Source organism: Grampus griseus, assembly GCF_964374135.1.
Source record: "Grampus griseus genome assembly, chromosome: 20".
NCBI classification, from domain to species: Eukaryota; Metazoa; Chordata; class Mammalia; order Artiodactyla; family Delphinidae; genus Grampus; species Grampus griseus.
The window spans coordinates 11,231,446-11,247,264 of record NC_139014.1 but is presented as its reverse complement, the minus strand read 5'-3'; the positions used below and the strand labels follow the sequence as shown (position 1 = coordinate 11,247,264).

The window sequence follows — 15,819 nt, the reverse complement described above, 5'->3', positions numbered from 1 at the left end:
TGTTAATACCAGCTACCATGACAGCAATCTGGCGTCCCCTCAACAGCCACCCTCGGTGGGACAGGAGGCCAGTGGGCATAGCAGGGCCCTGTGCAGCCAGCACCTGCCCCGGGCCACGGCTCAGGGCAGGGCCTGCGCAACTGCACCTGGGCTGCTAGGAGTCACAGCATGTGGCCCCCGAGGGTCACAGTGAGCAAACCAGTGAGGATCAGACCTTGAGCTCAGAGCAGAGGGGTTCAGACACCCAGGCCTGAGGCCGGGGCTCTGGAGTCCTGTGTGCGTTTGCTGAGGAGATGGGGGCAGTGCATGCCAGGGGATTCTGGCTTTAAACCCAGAGAGCTGCTGACACACCACTACCTTCATGACAGGCTGGGCGAAGTACCGCGCGCTCCAGTCGCAGAACCCTGTCTGCATTGTGGCCGAAATGAAACTTTTGTGCCCGGCAGCATCATCCGGGTCGTCAGTGGTCTTCGGGGCATTTGGAAAGGAGGAGGGGAGGAGAAGACAGAAACAGAGTTAGTCACGTCACCCCCGAACTTCTTTGTGAGCTCGAGACAGTCCATCCCTGGAGACCAAGGCACAGGGGTCAGGCTTCTGCGGGCAATATCTCCGTGGTCCCCTCACTTCTGCGTCCTGGTGCCCAAGGAACCCCGACTGTCAGGACAGGGCTCTGAGTCTGCGCTCAGAGGTCGAGCATCCCCCAGGGCTGGCTGAGGTGGCCTGGGCTGCAGAGTCCCTGACATTTGCCATCGGTGCTGAGTCAGCAGCCCCACGAGGACTTTGTTGCTTGGTCCCAGGGCCGCCACTCCCACCAGGCCAGTCATACACATAGGACCTTGGCCTACCCTCTGGCTCCTGGATAAGAGCACAGTAGAGCTTGGGCCAACTGGGACTTCTAAGCATTAAAACTTAAAACACGTGGCTCTGCTCACTGGGACAATGGTTCAGTTTGTTCCCCGCTGCAGAACCAATGGGGGCCAGGATGGCAGAGCAGGGGTTTGCCTCACTGCACGTGGTCAGGCGTGAGAAGTGCCTCACAGAGCAGCCCCCGCTACCCAGGGAGACACGCTGGGTGGAAAATCCCACAGATGGGGTCAGCAATAAGGTCTTACCTCCCGCCTGACAGGGGAACCGCAGCCACCTGCCGCCACCTCGCGGCTCTGCTGGGCCAGGACCCACGGATCATGGTCCAGCCACTCCTGCCTGGCTGCCCCATGTAGGGTCCAGCCGGGAGGCTAAACATGGCACCTGGCGTTGTGGCCGTTTTTGTTCCTCAGCCATCGAGGCGAGGGGAGCAGGCAGCTCCAAAGCCAGGTGGGCGGGGCCGGTGGCAGGTGTGGACACCTGTCCATCCCCAACACCTGCATCTAGTTCCAAAGTCAGGGTGCAGGCTGCTGTGACCTTCCTGTTAAATTGCCGGTCACTGGTGAGCTGAGACGTGTCCTTGGCGCATTCAGAACACCCTCGCTATACCGTTTGTGCTTGGCCGGGACAGCAGCAAGCAGTCTGGACAAGACACGAGGCCCCAGCTTTTGTGTCCACCTGTTATGTGTTCTCACAACCCTGACAAACAAGGACGCCAATTCCTCCCTCTCCTGAACGGCCTCGTTTAACTTAGCGGCTGAGACCACACCCACCTACGGGGCATAATTGAATGTTGATGGAAAAAGCAAACAACCTGTCAGAATAAGCGCTTCTGTGGAGCAGCTGCCACGTTTAGTGGAGACAAATGCTATTGACTGAGAAGGGAAAAAGCCAATCAGCCCATGTGCTGCTTGTTACATGGACGCTGCCAAGAGTGAACCCAGAACAAGGGGCTGCAGGAGGAAGAGGGACACCCTGCAGTATCTGCCCAGACGTGGGGGCAGGAGCCCAGAGCCGTCGGTGGCTCACGGCTTTCTGCACCCGGGCCGAGGCCACATGCACCCCGTCGCCCGAGGTGGTGCCTCTCCTCTCAGGAGCGAACGTCCCAGCACCCAAGCCCATTAGAGTTAGTGTTTAAAACCACATCCGTACCTGGTCTGGGCCCTTGTCGAACATCTTCCGTGTCCGGGGGAACTGGTGGGAGTGGGGTGTGTACTGCACCGCCACGGGGCCTGTGGTGCCTGGCCGGCCTGCAGGCAGGTCTCGGCTGACCGGCTGCTTGGCCACGTCGTTGGTCAGGCTGGAGCTGCTTGCACTGGATGTTGGCGGGGAGCCTCTGCCGTCGGGAAAAAAGAAACACTGTGTTTTACCCAGAACGCACTCCTTTGAAACCAAACCCTAAGCAACTTCCCCTAGTACTGCCCACTCCCAGATCCTGCGAATGGGCCCAGGGTCACCAGCTCGGACCACCCTCAATCGCATGGCTTGTCAACGTGACTTCCAAACCTGAGGTGCTGATGCTGAATTAATGACCCCTTCTAGCTTCTGCCTGCAGGTTCTAAGAACCATCTTCCCCTGAAAACCAATGCAGCCGGAGGCAAACTCAGTCAGGACTTTGAGTAGGCTCCAGGAGGGTGCAGGGCACGTCTACTCTCGAGATCCCGTGCACAGCTCTGTGAACACTGATTAAGTGGAGGGTTCCACCCTGCTGGTCACTCACTGGAAGACACGGACCCTCTCTGATAAAATTCTGAATGGAGTCAGGTTCAGGTCAACTTTTGCTGTCACAATTGTGCAGATAAAGGTAGGAAAGGATTCTAGGAGGGGCTCAGATGAGAAGATGTCGGGGTGTGAGAGAGAGCCTGCAGGCTGGAGAGGGAGGGGGAGGCGGGGGGAGGCCGTGCTGGGAACCTCCCCAGACCCCGGAAGGCAGCTGCCCACACTCACCCCGCCTGGTGGATGTGGATGCCCTTGTTGGTGGGGCTGGCGGGTGCCGACTGAGTGAGGGAAGAGGTGGTGAGGATGCGCTGAGGCCGGGCGTTCACTGTGGCCTGAAGGAACAAAGGGACAAGTGAGGTGGGTGGTCACTGTGACAACCTGAGGCTACAAGACAAGCACAGGTTGGTGGCTGCTTTTGAGTGGCTTCCAAATCACAGAAAAAGGCTTTTGGCTGAGGAAATCTCATAGGAATGGAAGGTCCCAGTTAAAATTTTCCCCACAAATGTCACCCGCTAGATAAAATGATATTCTGTTGCTTTTCTGGAAAGTATTCACCTGGTTCAGTGAGGCTCCAAGGACGCCCCCCGCCCCGAAATGCTGTCACAAAACTGCACTGGGACTAATGAGGAGTGGAGGGGTCTGGAAGTTGGGGAGAAGGCTCTCCAGGCTCCCTCTCATGGCAGGAGCTCCCCCGGAGGGAGCAGCTTCCTGGGCAGAGCTGGCACTTGGGAAGGAGCCCGCCTAGGCTCAGCCTCGGTTGTTCGTTGTCATGTTTCGGCACAGGCTCAAAACAGCACCTTGGGTGCAGCATTTTGTGAATGGAGACAAGACCCAGGTCTGTGCACTTCCTCCCATGATCACGTGCAGGTTTGGTATTTTACCCAGCAGAGGGTCTGTGCCAGCCTGGGCTGGCAGTCAGGAGGGAAGCAGCTTTGTTGTGATTTTTTTAAATGGTGGAGGAGACAATAAGCAAACAGGGGTGTCACTGCGTAGCTACTGGTGGACCCACTGACGCCAAGTTCTTTCCTGGACCTCTGTTCTGAGTGCTGGACAGCTGGATGGGCCTGCTGGATCTGGACATCCAGGGTGAAAGGACCAGAAAGGGGCTGATGCTGTGGAGGGGGTGCCACTCTGGCAGGAAGAGAACAGGAATGGCGGCTGTTGGCCACCACTTGCCCAAGTGTGGCTGGTGCCAGGCTCAGTTCTCGAAGATTGGGTGTCACCCAGCGAGATGGGCGGAGCCTCGACCTTCATGAGGTGATGCTCCAGGGGAACCCTGGACTGGCTACTTACAGAAGACCCTCAAATTCTGGCTTATTCTCTCAGCAGTTAGGAAGGCCATACCTCTATTCAGCTGACAGGTAGAAAATTACAGAATACAAAACCACCAACATAATACCAATGTGTCCCAGATAATCCTTCACTTTGAAATGCAAACAGCAAGAACTGAATCATAACCAGCCTATAAAAACTTTTTTATTTTTTGAATTATAAAAGTTGTATTGTTTGTGTTTGTTTTGCTTTGCTATTTAAGTTATTTGGCCTCCACACACATGCAACCCCAACAAAGCCTGAGAGCCAAATGATCCCTTAAGAGGTCTAAAAGGAGAAAAGAAATTTAAGCTAAGAAACTATAAACCGAATATGTGTCTCCTCAAAATTTCTAGAAAATCAGTGGGAGAGAGACAGAGGAGAGACAGAAAACTTTGGGGTTGAAATGCAGACTTCGGTTGAATCCACGACCTTTCAAAGTTTCCCTGAGCACAGAGGCTCTGCCACTGCCTGAGCTGGAGCCCACGGTGCTGATCTCCCCTGAGACCCCCACCCCGACTGCTCCCCTCCAAGGAGGCTCCAAAAGGGAAGAAGCGCGTGGGCCTGGGGTGACTAACTCTGCTTCCTTGCTCTTCCCTGGGGGTGGAGGTGGCACAGCCCTGGCTTGTTCTGTCTCAGCCTCGAGGGCAAAGAAGACAGCCGTGATTTTTTAATGCAGTTCACGCTGACGGCTGCTGCACACAGCTCTAGTTTTGCATCCGTTCTGGAAATCCTGAGAGGTGGGCATGTCACTGGTTGGGGAGGCCCCATGACTGGTGATCAATCCTAGGGTTTCAGGCTTAGATGAAGCTTCTTTGCCTAACGTTTCCTATTCGTGCAACAAACATTCACTGCAGCAGTGCTGCAGTGGTGAGCATGAGTGGGGGGTGGCCACGCAGACCTGCCTGTCCGTGGGATTGGTGTGGATGGAGGCTGCTCCGGGAGCAGGTGGCGAGCAGGTTGTGGGAGATGCCCTCCAGGAAGGCCCCTTTCTGTGCTGGTGCCAGTCGCCGTTTCACACAGAGAGCACACTGCCAGGAAAGGGTAACGGAGAAACACCGGTGTGCTTGCTGGATGTCAGGCTTGGGCTGTATATGGAGGAGGATGGAGCGTGGGTCTGAGAGACCCCAGGACCTCACCGCGAGCCCCATCCACTGCAAGCACACTTGCCCATTGTTCTCACGGTGTCAACACCCTGTCATTCTCCCTCCATGACGCTGCACTGGAGTCACTGGACCAGCAGACGCGCTTTGATGATGGCCTGAGGTGAGTTCCCTTCCCAACAAGTGTTGAGTCCAGAAGAGGAAGGGCAGCAGTGGGAGGTCATAATTAGGGCTACAAGCCAACTTTTTAGAGAGTGGCAAACACCTTGTTAGTAGGATTCTAGGTCAGATGTACCCTCTTAGCCCAGTGCAAACATAGAAATGATTTGCAGGGACACTCACACAGCCCCACCTGTGCTCCCCGCCCCCATGCAGTTAATGGGGGTGGTCGCTGTAACGGGAGCCTGGGGCTGCAATAAGACACCCCCTCTGTCTCCCGCTCCCAGCGCTTTCTTACTCTGCAGATCTTCCACTAGAACACGTCACCTCACAGGGATGCAGGAAAGCGTGATCCAGTGCAGAGAAAACACCCTACAGAGGTGATGAGGACAGCGAGTTTCCCAACTGGATCTCGACACAGTCAGGGTTTAGGATACCAACGGAGGCTTTTGGCTGCTCTCTCTTGGGGGATGGAGTATTTCAGAAAAGTCCCTGTTAACTGCATACCAAAGATCTGGATTCATGTGGGAGGAGGTAATTCCCCAAAGGATCGTCTACAGTTAATTCTGGGCTAAGCATGAGGCAGAGCCTCTGGTTGCTGGAGCACTGAGAATGGACACCTATGAAAGCACATGACTCTATTTATCTAAAGAGTAATTTTTCTGTAAACCACACTTCCTAGATAAATAATATAAACTTTCCTTTTGGACTCTAAGTCCCAGGTAGAATTCACTTAAAGCAACGGTGGTGACTGTGATGAATTAGCTGGCACTTGGGAGAGCCGCTCTCCTGGGTGCCTGGGTGCCCTCAATCCTCGGCCTCGCGGGAGGGGAACTCGCATCAGTGAGGCCAGGACCGGGCAGAGCAGGGAGGCTCCATTTTCACAGACGAGGAGGACGACACCCACTCGAGTCCGCTGTGCCTTTCTCCAGGACCTCCTTCCTTTTCCTCTGTTTCTTTCCCCAAGACTGTACTTCCTCCCTCCCTTGGTCACAGGCCCTAATATGTTGTAACAAACATATATTTTAGAAAAGTTTAATTTTTGAATCAATCCTATTCTTAGTTGAAAAAGCAGATGATTAGACTATTTCTTAGTTTTGTATTACAGAATGAAAAAATTAACTTAATTCACTGGCCTCTTTTCTATAGACACTGAGAAGACTCCACACTCCCTGAGGATGGAACAGCACTCAGGTGCCTTTGTGGCGTGTCATGCAGTAGGATGATGAAGAAAGTGGGCGAGGGGCTCACTGGGCGCAAGGGGAGGTCAGAGTGGAATAAACTACCCGATAGTCCCGAGTCGGCCAACAGTAATGCCTAGCACTTCAGCCATGAGGTTGGCAGTGCTCACAGGCAGGAAGTGCAGCGAACACTGTGTACCTAGGAGTCTCTGCTTCCAGAGAGAGTCACACGTGTGACCAGAGGCTGGGGTTAAACCCAGAATGTGCTCCTGAATTATCCTCATTGCTTCTTTAAGGAGGAAGAGGAAGCTGACTGCTACAACAGTTTAAGACTGGGTACACGATGAGGCTCTGTTATTACTACTTGTGATGCTACCAGAAGCTGAAGTAGCAGCCACAGACAATGAGATGATTCAATCATCCAGGAAAAGACAGAACTTCACCAGTGAAGAATAACGTCGGTGGGGGAATTGAACACCACACAAATATGGTGCCAACAGGAGGCCAGGTGCTGCAGGAGGTTGGGCTACGTGGGAGGCCAACCCCAGTGAGGCGGCAGCAAATAGGAGGGCTTGATAACCAGTTTGGAAAAAAAATAACAGCCCAGGAGGGAAGCTATGAGTAAGCCACGTACCTTCAGGCAAGTGGCAGCCTGAGGACGACCCCTCGTTAGTGATTAGGGTCAGATGAGGATAGAGACACGCCAGGTAAACTGTGACACGTGACAATATTTCCCTGTACTTTTCCTGTAACTTGTCTGCAAGCCTAAAATTTAATCAAAAAGTTACGAAAATCTTTAAAAATGCTATAACGAATGACTTCTTTGTGGCATTCATTATTGTTCCATTCATGAAAGATTAACTGCATGTAAACTGTCCAACTTCCATAAACAGCTGGAAAACAGAAAAAAAAAAGAAACAGCTGTTTTCGGACATTGGGCACTGGGTACTGCTGAGAGAAGGGGAATCACTGCCCAGCTCCTGGCCTGCAGTCAGTTTCCTGCAGACCCGGCTGTGGTGGGGGAAGGGTATCCAGACAGAGCCCAGCAGTGCAGCTAGCAGAGGGGACCAATCGGAGTGACATGGAAGCCTAGGTGGCTAGAATCTGCAGGGCAGAGAGGAGAGGGCTTCCAGGGTCTGCAGGGGAGGCCCCTCAAATCTGCTTGGGGGTGGCGTGAAAACCCATGAGGGTGGGGAAAGAACCACTGAAAGGCCAAATAGTTCCCAGAGCTCACAAAAAGAACTGGGAGAGTTTACAGTCCCTAAAGAAGAAAGGACTAAAATCAATGACCTAAGCTTCCATCTTAAGAAACTAGAATCAGAAGAGCAAATTAAACTGAGAGTAAGCAGAAGAAATGAAGCAATATATATAAAAGCAGGTATCAATAAAACACAGAATGAAAAACAACAGAGAAACACAGCTGACTCTTAGACAACGTGGGTTTGAACTGCACGGGTCCACTTATACACGTTTTTCAATAAACACACACTGCAGTACTACAGAATTCAGGGTTGTGGAGACATGAATCGGAAAGGCTGATTTTTGACTGCGGGGGGTCAGGGTTAGTGTCCCTAACCCCTGTGTTGTTCAGAGGTCAATTGTACTAATGAAACCAAAAGCTGGTTCTTTGAAGAGGTACCTTTAGCCAGAAATAGTCATGAATAAGAGAAGTTGTATGTTACTGGTGCCAGGAATGAAAGAGAGGACATCACTACGGGTCACACAGATGTCCTTACCTAATTTTCTGCTGCCCTGATGTGGGTGTGCAGAAGCAGTGACACATGCCCCACCTGAAGCTACATGCACATGGAATTTAGCCTATATTGTGAATCTCTGGATTCAAAACGCTCGTTCTAAGTTTCTAAACCTAAACCATGCGTAGACCTGAACATGACTGGAGTTCTCTGCTTGAACATTCATGATTGAAAACCAGGGTCCTGAGAGCTTCACAAAGAACGCCCTTCACACGTACCTTGTAGGCAATGCTGTTGAGTACTTTCATAGCCAAATCGGAAACATCTGGATAGGGATCCGCAGCCAGATGTAGCAAGACTCTCCAAATTTGAGTGTAAACACTATTGAATGAAACTCCTAGGAAAGAGAAATGGGAGCTGTTTTAACAACAAGGAGCTGCTGCTGCATGCTGGGGCAGCTTCTGGGGTAGCTCCCTCTTCTGAAGACCTAACCATGCATCAGGGGTGGACACTTAGAAGAGCTGGGGTTACAGGAAGCTCCGGTTTTGTTATCTGATAAGGGGCCCAGAGATTCAGAAATCCCAGGTGGTGAACAGGCTTGATCACACAATTTCACCTCCTGTGGCTGGATCTTTCTAGAAGGAAAAGTTAGAAAAGGGCAGGACTTCCTTTCAGGCCTTGGCTGCCTGGAGAGTACTATCCAGCACTGGATTTAACGCCTAGATTTCTAGGAGCTGTCATGGCCCACCCGAGTGGAGAATGTTGGCTGAGTCCCCGTCCACACCTCCCTCTGCATTCATGGCCTGCTCTGGTCTCGGTGACTCACTGAGTCTTCTGCCCACGCTCCCCAGGACCTCCCCAGGCATCCAGCACCTCCCGAGTGTGCTCTCCACATTAGGGCCTGCCGAGTGCCTGGGTGCCAAGGCAGATGAGATGGGACATAAACACAGATGGGGTAAATCGTGGATCCGAAGGAAAGGTAAGGAACATTTTTTTTTTTTTTTTTTTTTTTTTGCGGTATGCAGGCCTCTCACTGTTGTGGCCTCTCCTGTTGCGGAGCACAGGCTCCGGACACGCAGGCTCAGTGGCCATGGCTCACGGACCCAGCTGCTCCGCGGCATGTGGGATCCTCCTGGACTGGGTCATGAACCCGTGTCCCCTGCATCGGCAGGCGGACTCTCAACCACTGTGCCACCAGGGAAGCCCAGGGAAGGAACATTTATGAGGGATGGGAGGCCACCCCCAGGGAAGGCGGCTCAGTCCTATTTAACCTCACCGTCCTAGCTGCAGGCATCACCCCAGGCTTTACAGAGGAGGACAGCAAGGCCTAGCATCCAAAGGATGAAGAGTTTGAACGCACGTGGCCGAATGAGGAGGCCGCCATATACCACTGCATCCTTTTTATTTGGGGGAAGCTGGACAATTGGTTTGTTGAAAAGCAAGTGCTTGTTCAACGACAGACAGGGAGTAACAGAGGATTTCGAACAAGCTGTGATCTCATGCCATCTGACCAGCCAGCCCCTAGTTAACAAAGTCCCTCTAATTATGAAGAATTTAAGCACAAGAAGGGCCACTGGAGGACAGTGTTTCCTGATGGACACCATTGTTCAAAGAGTTTTATACAACATTCAAATCACAGAAGAGGGATTGGACGAAGGTTTAGAGTAAAGGTCAGCTTCTCTTGTGTGTCCTACGTCGATGCTTACGGACAAGTCCTAGCTCACCGCACCCGACACCCTCTCATTTGTAACGGGAGGCGACAGGGTCCCAGCCCCCTTTCCACAGGGACTGTGGTGCCTACGTTTGCAGGGCCTGCCCGCTGTACGCCTGCCTGTTCACAGGGTGATGGAGCTGGAGGAGGCCAACCCCTCAATCGCATGTGGCGTGGCCGCATTCCCCAGGGGACCACCACACATAAAATACCTCCCAGTGAGCGTTCACAAAACTCCCGTCGCCTTATCCTTCCACCCTAGTTCTGGGAAGAGGAGCTGACAGCTGCTGCGGCCTCTAAATAATTCTGCAGGAGCACAGCTGCCTGCGCAGGCCAACCTCCGAGAGGCGGGGCCTGGAACGCACCTCCCGCCACCAAGGGCGAAGAGTGTTCTATGGTCAGAGCAACGCCCCATCAGGTACTCATTTGGCATGCGTGCATCAGCACCAGTTTGAGCACCTACTGTGTGCGAGGAAAGTCACTCTCGAAAGCTCGTGGCCCACAGGAATCAGGAGGGCACATCCAGGGACTTGGGTCTAGTATAAATTTGGACCTTCGTTTGGTGAGTAACGTCAGGCAGACGCACTCTTGCACAGAGGGGACCATGAGCTAGGGAACAGTCCACATGGAAACACACACCTGTCCTCCCTGCTGTCCTCTGCCCTACTCAGTGTAGAAACACAACAAAAACCTCTTGACTCTCAAATGCCATGGCTCATGACAGCTGCCCAGATTTACAAATTCTCAGGGCTGTTTGTCAAGGCAGTCGGAATCTCTTTGGGGAAATTTCCTAGAAGCTGCTTTCCTGTCCTAGCAGATCGGCTGCCATAGGAACCTGCTGCGGTGAAGGGCCACCAGGCCACTGCTATTTCTCGTCTCCCCAGAGGAGGAGGGTGGGAGAAGCCGCTCCACACTCACTCTGCAGACGGTCCCGATTCATGACGCACGGGGGAACGAGGCGAAGCACGTTCATGGACGTGGCTCACTCAGACGGGAGAACTGGCCCCACGGATGGGACGTTCCTACAAAGACCCCACACAGTCACCACAGCCACTGGGCAAAATTCTCTCCCCTCCGTTGTTTCTGAGCTCAGAGTGATCAGGGCAGCAGCCGACCTGTGTGACAAGAGGGCTGTGAAGGGCACAGTAAATCTGCTTGACTACAGATGACGGACCCGTGGTAACAGGTCCGTGGGGAAGTGGGGGGAACAGTGGGGGCCAAGGGGCCTCCTTACTAGGGTGATGGTCCAGGGCAGACACCTGAGCACACAAGGGCCTTAATCAAGGCACCTTTGGTATAAACGTGAGGAAGGGGTGCAGCGTGGCACTGTGCAATGAGGAAGGGGTACTGTTCACTTTACAAAATCTCAGTTTTTATTACTATTGTTGACTCTCTTGCAGAAGATTTCGACTTTGATATCACTCTGCTTGTGATTCAACAGGGAATTTTTAAAAATCTAAGTTTTGTAGTGTCCTTGACCACAGTGAATGGTATACGATTTACTTGTGAAAACACAGAACAGGGACCTGGAATTGCTGTCTCCACGTCACTGCTCTCCTGGGGCTGGCCACCACCCCCCAGCCTCTCTGTTCTGTGAACTGTCCTGGTTTTACATCTGCTGTCTCCAAATCGGAACGTTCTGAATCTGTGCAGCACAGAGCTCGGGCCTCTGGAACGACGAGAACGCGGGTGTAGCCCCCGTGGGGATGGGGGGGTACCGCTGGGCTGAGCCAGCTCAGACAGGGTGCCGTGTCTGGCACTTGCCAAAGTCCCCATAAGCGCTGAGAGCCTATTTTCATGTCTAGACTAAAAGTAATAAAAGATCATAACTAATGGTTTTAGGATTTATTTTTCAGAGCAATGGCCACAACTTTCTAAATAGCACTGGACTCAGGAAAATTTGCTCAGAGCTTTGTGGTCAACTCTGGGCCCCAGAGTCCCCGGGGGCTGGCAAGGCAGCTTGGAGAAGGAAGGTGGAGCCCCCTGGAGGCAGGAGCTGTCACTTGTGACCTGTTGCCTGGGTCTCAGGGGTCACCAACCCTGACGCTCTATCGCATGATGCGGGCCCGGGCGCCTCCCTGGGAATCAGCTCCCAGGGCCTGGGGCTTCTGCATTTCCCCTCTTGGTGACCCTGACTCTGAGCCCCTCTGGGAGGGTCCTAATCACGTCCTCCCTCGCCTACTGGACCGAGCCCTGGCTGGACTGGGAGGTGTGTTTGCACAACCCTTTCAAGGGGCTCCCCTGTGTCTCACCTGGGGGACAAGGTAAGACAAAAGCACCAGGGCCCCCCCTTCCCCACTCTTTGCACTCCCACCTCTGGACATCAGGAATGGGGTGAGGCTCAGAGAGGGAGGGAGGGAGGGAGGGAATGAGGGGCAGGATGGTGACGGGTGGACAGGTGAGGGACAGAAGGGCAGGTGATGGAGGGAGGAGAGGCTGCCTGCTACACACAAGAGCAAGAAATAGCATCTTTACCAAACCTGTTGATCAAGATGGCAACTTCACGGCCCGATGTGATGCCGCAGGTTTAGTGTGCAACACGAAGGCGTCTGATGGGTCAGGGAGGGCCTCCTGAGACGCCGCAGAATGCCAGCGTGGAGAGGAATGGGCGAGCACTGCTGTGTGGAGAGGCGGGTGCGGGAATGTGGGATAAAGGCAGAGGTGTCCAGGCCTCATTCGGGGGCCAGTGGCCAGCCTGGGGTGGTGGGCACAGTGGGCGGAGCTATGGTGAAGGCCAGGCTGCTCTCAGAAGGAAGGTCTTGAGTGTCAGCCACAGCTTGGACTTTACAGGAAATGAGTTTCTGCAAAGGCATCAGCCAGACAGTGGTCCGTGCAGAGCTGATGTTGGGGGGATCTGCTCTGGACAGGTGGTGGGGTGTGAGAGCCAAGGCCAAGTCCTGGGGTGGGGGGCCCGGAAATGGAAAGAACTGACTGGGGACACACATGGAGGTCAGGCCAAATGGCTGAGTGGGTGAGAAACGTGCGGAGGGAGACATCAAAGAAGATTCCAAAAGGTGGTGACAGAGCTGGGTCCCAGTGCAGATTCACAGACATTGGGCAGATATGCTTAGGCACATGGAGAAATGCGTGATCAGGTTTTGCCCCTGTGGGGGGACAGCACCTCGCTCAGCAGGCGAGACCTCGAGTGCTTTAGAGACAGTGGGGACGGAGGGGGAGCCTGGGAGGGGCTAGTTTTCTGGGAGAAGATGGCAATGAATGGATGTCCTAGGTTGCCATGGTTTTGAAAACCTCTTTTGCAATATTCAAAGAGGCTAGAGATTGCTGTTCTTTAGTTGAAATGAAAGAAAAAATTGACTTTAAACAGGCGAATGCTGCAAGTAATGGGATTCGGTGTAGGCTATGAATTTTAAACACTTATGTAAGCACCGCGGTTTCCAGGTGGACGCGCGCACTCAGGTGCACAGCTACTTTGTCTCCTTAACGCTCCTTCCAGCTCCGGCTCATTGTGAAACTTTCCCACTGAAGTTTTCAAAGATATGAACCACATACAGATAAAATTCAGTTTTCTCCAGTAAAAAAATGTTCAGGAGTCAGGTTTTGTGTGAAGGAAGGAATCAGTGACGTGGCTCTCAAGTCCCTGGAGGACATGGAAGGCGGCAGGGGTGGGAGGTGCGGGCTGTACCCTCCAATCTCATGTGGCGTCAAAGAAACACCGATTCTTCACCCCTTACATCCCCAATCCAGGGCCAAGGACAAAAAGATCCCCCTTTCTGGGTCGTACTGCTGGGGGTGGGGCATGGTGACCAGCTCTGGACTCTACAGTCCATTCAGACCTTTATGGGCCCCAGACAGACTCGTCTTGTGGAATGAGAGTCCTGAGTCCTTTCTAGGGCCAACAGAGGGCCAGTCTTGAGGCTCATGGGTACCGCTGGCAAGCACGTTTAGACTGCCCTCCCCCTTCAGATCACAAAAACGGCAAGTCAGAAATATCTAACACTGTCACGTGATGCCAAGAGAGTGTGAGCTCTAAGGTAGAGGGATTATCATGGAAACAAGCAAACAACCAAGAACTGAATGTTAATGAAAAATAGTACCAACGAAATAGGAGGGTAACTAATACTGTAAATGATTGCAGGAGTGGGAACACAGGAGTCCAATGAACACGTGAGCTCAACCTCATCATAATCGAGGGACATACAAATTAAGACCACGAGGAGTCGGTTCGCTCACATCAGACGGCGTAGCCTGACCAGAACAGGAGTGAGCAGGGCCACGGGAGCTTGTCCTCCTTGGAACAGAGCCCTTTGTGGTCAATCTCCCTCCACGTGGAGCTGTCAGACCCCACATGTGTCAGGCTGCAGTGTGTCTGCTGCGGCCCACACCTGTGCACATTATGGGGGTGCCTGCTGTGTACCAGGCACGGGGTGTGGGGGTCTGTGGCAGGAGACAGGACAAAGTTCCTGCACTCGTGGCTCTGACCCCCTGAGCAGAGATAGAACCGAGCTGAATAAATGAGATCCTGCATCATAAGTCTGCTGGGGAAAAGTTCTCAGGACAAAAGCAAACAGAGAGGGAGAGACTCAGAGCGACTGCAGAAGGCTATTCTGGATTGGGGTGGGAGGAGCCTGGAAGACTTCTTTTAAGGTGACTCTGGAGCAGGACTGTGATTGGACTGAGGAGCAGCCTGTGAGGTGTCTGGAGGCGGAACCCTGAAGCCAAGGGGAGGAGCCAAGGAACCCAGGAGCCCAGCACTGCCAGGTACAAGGGGGAGGGCAGGAGGTGGAGCTGGGGACAAATCCTGAATTTGCTTTTTAAAAAATGAGAAAAGGGCTTCCCTGGTGGCGCAGTGGTTGAGAGTCTGCCTGCCGATACAGGGGACGCAGGTTCGTGCCACGGTCCGGGAAGATCCCACATGCCACGGAGCGGCTGGGCCCGTGAGCCATGGCCGCTGAGCCTGCGCTCCGTGACGGGAGAGGCCACAACAGTGAGAGGCCCGCGTACCGCAAAAAAAAAAAAAAAAAAGAGAAAAAAGAAAATGAGAAAAGAAGGAAAAATCAGAGCAAGGCTACTGTCCGTTAACAGGAGAATGGACAAGTGAATTGCAGCAGATCATGAAAGGGTGTGAACAAGACTCAGGTGACCAGTGTGGACACACAGCCCTCTGGGCAGAGTGAGGACACAAGATGTGTGGCGCCATTCACATGACATTTAAACCCTGGGAAAGGGCGCGAGTCCATGGGGATCCACAGCCAGAGAGTAAGTGTGCAGGGATCCTGAGCAGGGAACCAGGAGGGGCTCTGGGCGCTTTAACTCTATCTGTAATTCCTTAAATTGGGAACAAAACACACACGGGGAGGTGTGTCACATTAGTCTACGTTTTTATGCATCTACAGCATTTCCTAGTATTATGTAAAGCTTCAGATGAGGCCTGGTAAAGCACCGGGGTGCCAAGAACAAGCGCAAAGGGGCTGTCTGGTTGAGTCCTATGTGTGTTACCGGTGACACAGGGTCGATATGGTTGGTCATGCAGCGAGGACATGCGGTGAATTCCCACCGCTCAGCGAGCCCAGCAGCAGAACCAGGGGCTCACCACTCAAGGCAGAACACGAGACGATGCTGACCCTTCACTCAAATTTCAATTTCCAGGCAGCCAAGTGTGAAACTGCTGGACTGGCTGAAGGCGAAAGCACACAGGGGGCCCTGGATGGGGGTGATGGAGGGTTCCAGCCAGGGAACTTGAGAAGGGAAGGGCTGTCTGCGGCCCTGGAGCAGGGCTCTGATCTTGGACCTCGTACACGCATTCTCTGGGGGACCCTGGGCACCACTGGAGGCCACTCTGCCTACTGGATGCTGGGAGCCCCCTTGTGCCCTGGCCGTGACACACCAAATGTCTCCTGGGGGCAGAACCCCCCTGCTCTGCAGCACTGGGAGTTCTGCAGCCTTTCCAAGCGACAAGGCCGGCTCGCCCAGATGGCCTGGATCAGACCAGTAACCAAGGGCGGGGGGTTCCTGCTGCCACAGCAAGACGCTCCTCACCTCCTCCTACCCCGTTCACTTTACTCTCCCACTGAGCGTGTCCCAGCACCGTCCACTTGGGCGGGAACCCATGGGTGCTG

The 15,819-nt window shown here is 53.5% G+C and overlaps 1 protein-coding gene across 4 annotated transcripts in view; it reads right to left on the bottom strand.

The window, feature by feature from the left end:
- RPTOR (regulatory associated protein of MTOR complex 1) overlaps nucleotides 1-15,819 on the bottom strand; it is a 345,589-nt gene that overhangs the window by 27,668 nt on the left and 302,102 nt on the right. For 2 of the 4 annotated variants that reach the window (XM_082678814.1, XM_082678816.1), the window contains exons 21-24: nucleotides 8,310-8,428; nucleotides 2,812-2,915; nucleotides 2,017-2,200; nucleotides 355-468 (exon numbers count right to left, since the gene is read on the bottom strand). In XM_082678814.1, coding sequence (XP_082534940.1) covers nucleotides 355-468; nucleotides 2,017-2,200; nucleotides 2,812-2,915; nucleotides 8,310-8,428 — 521 coding nt within the window. The remainder of the gene's footprint in view (nucleotides 1-354; nucleotides 469-2,016; nucleotides 2,201-2,811; nucleotides 2,916-8,309; nucleotides 8,429-15,819) is intronic. The other 2 variants (XM_082678815.1, XM_082678817.1) reach the window with 1 other exon arrangement.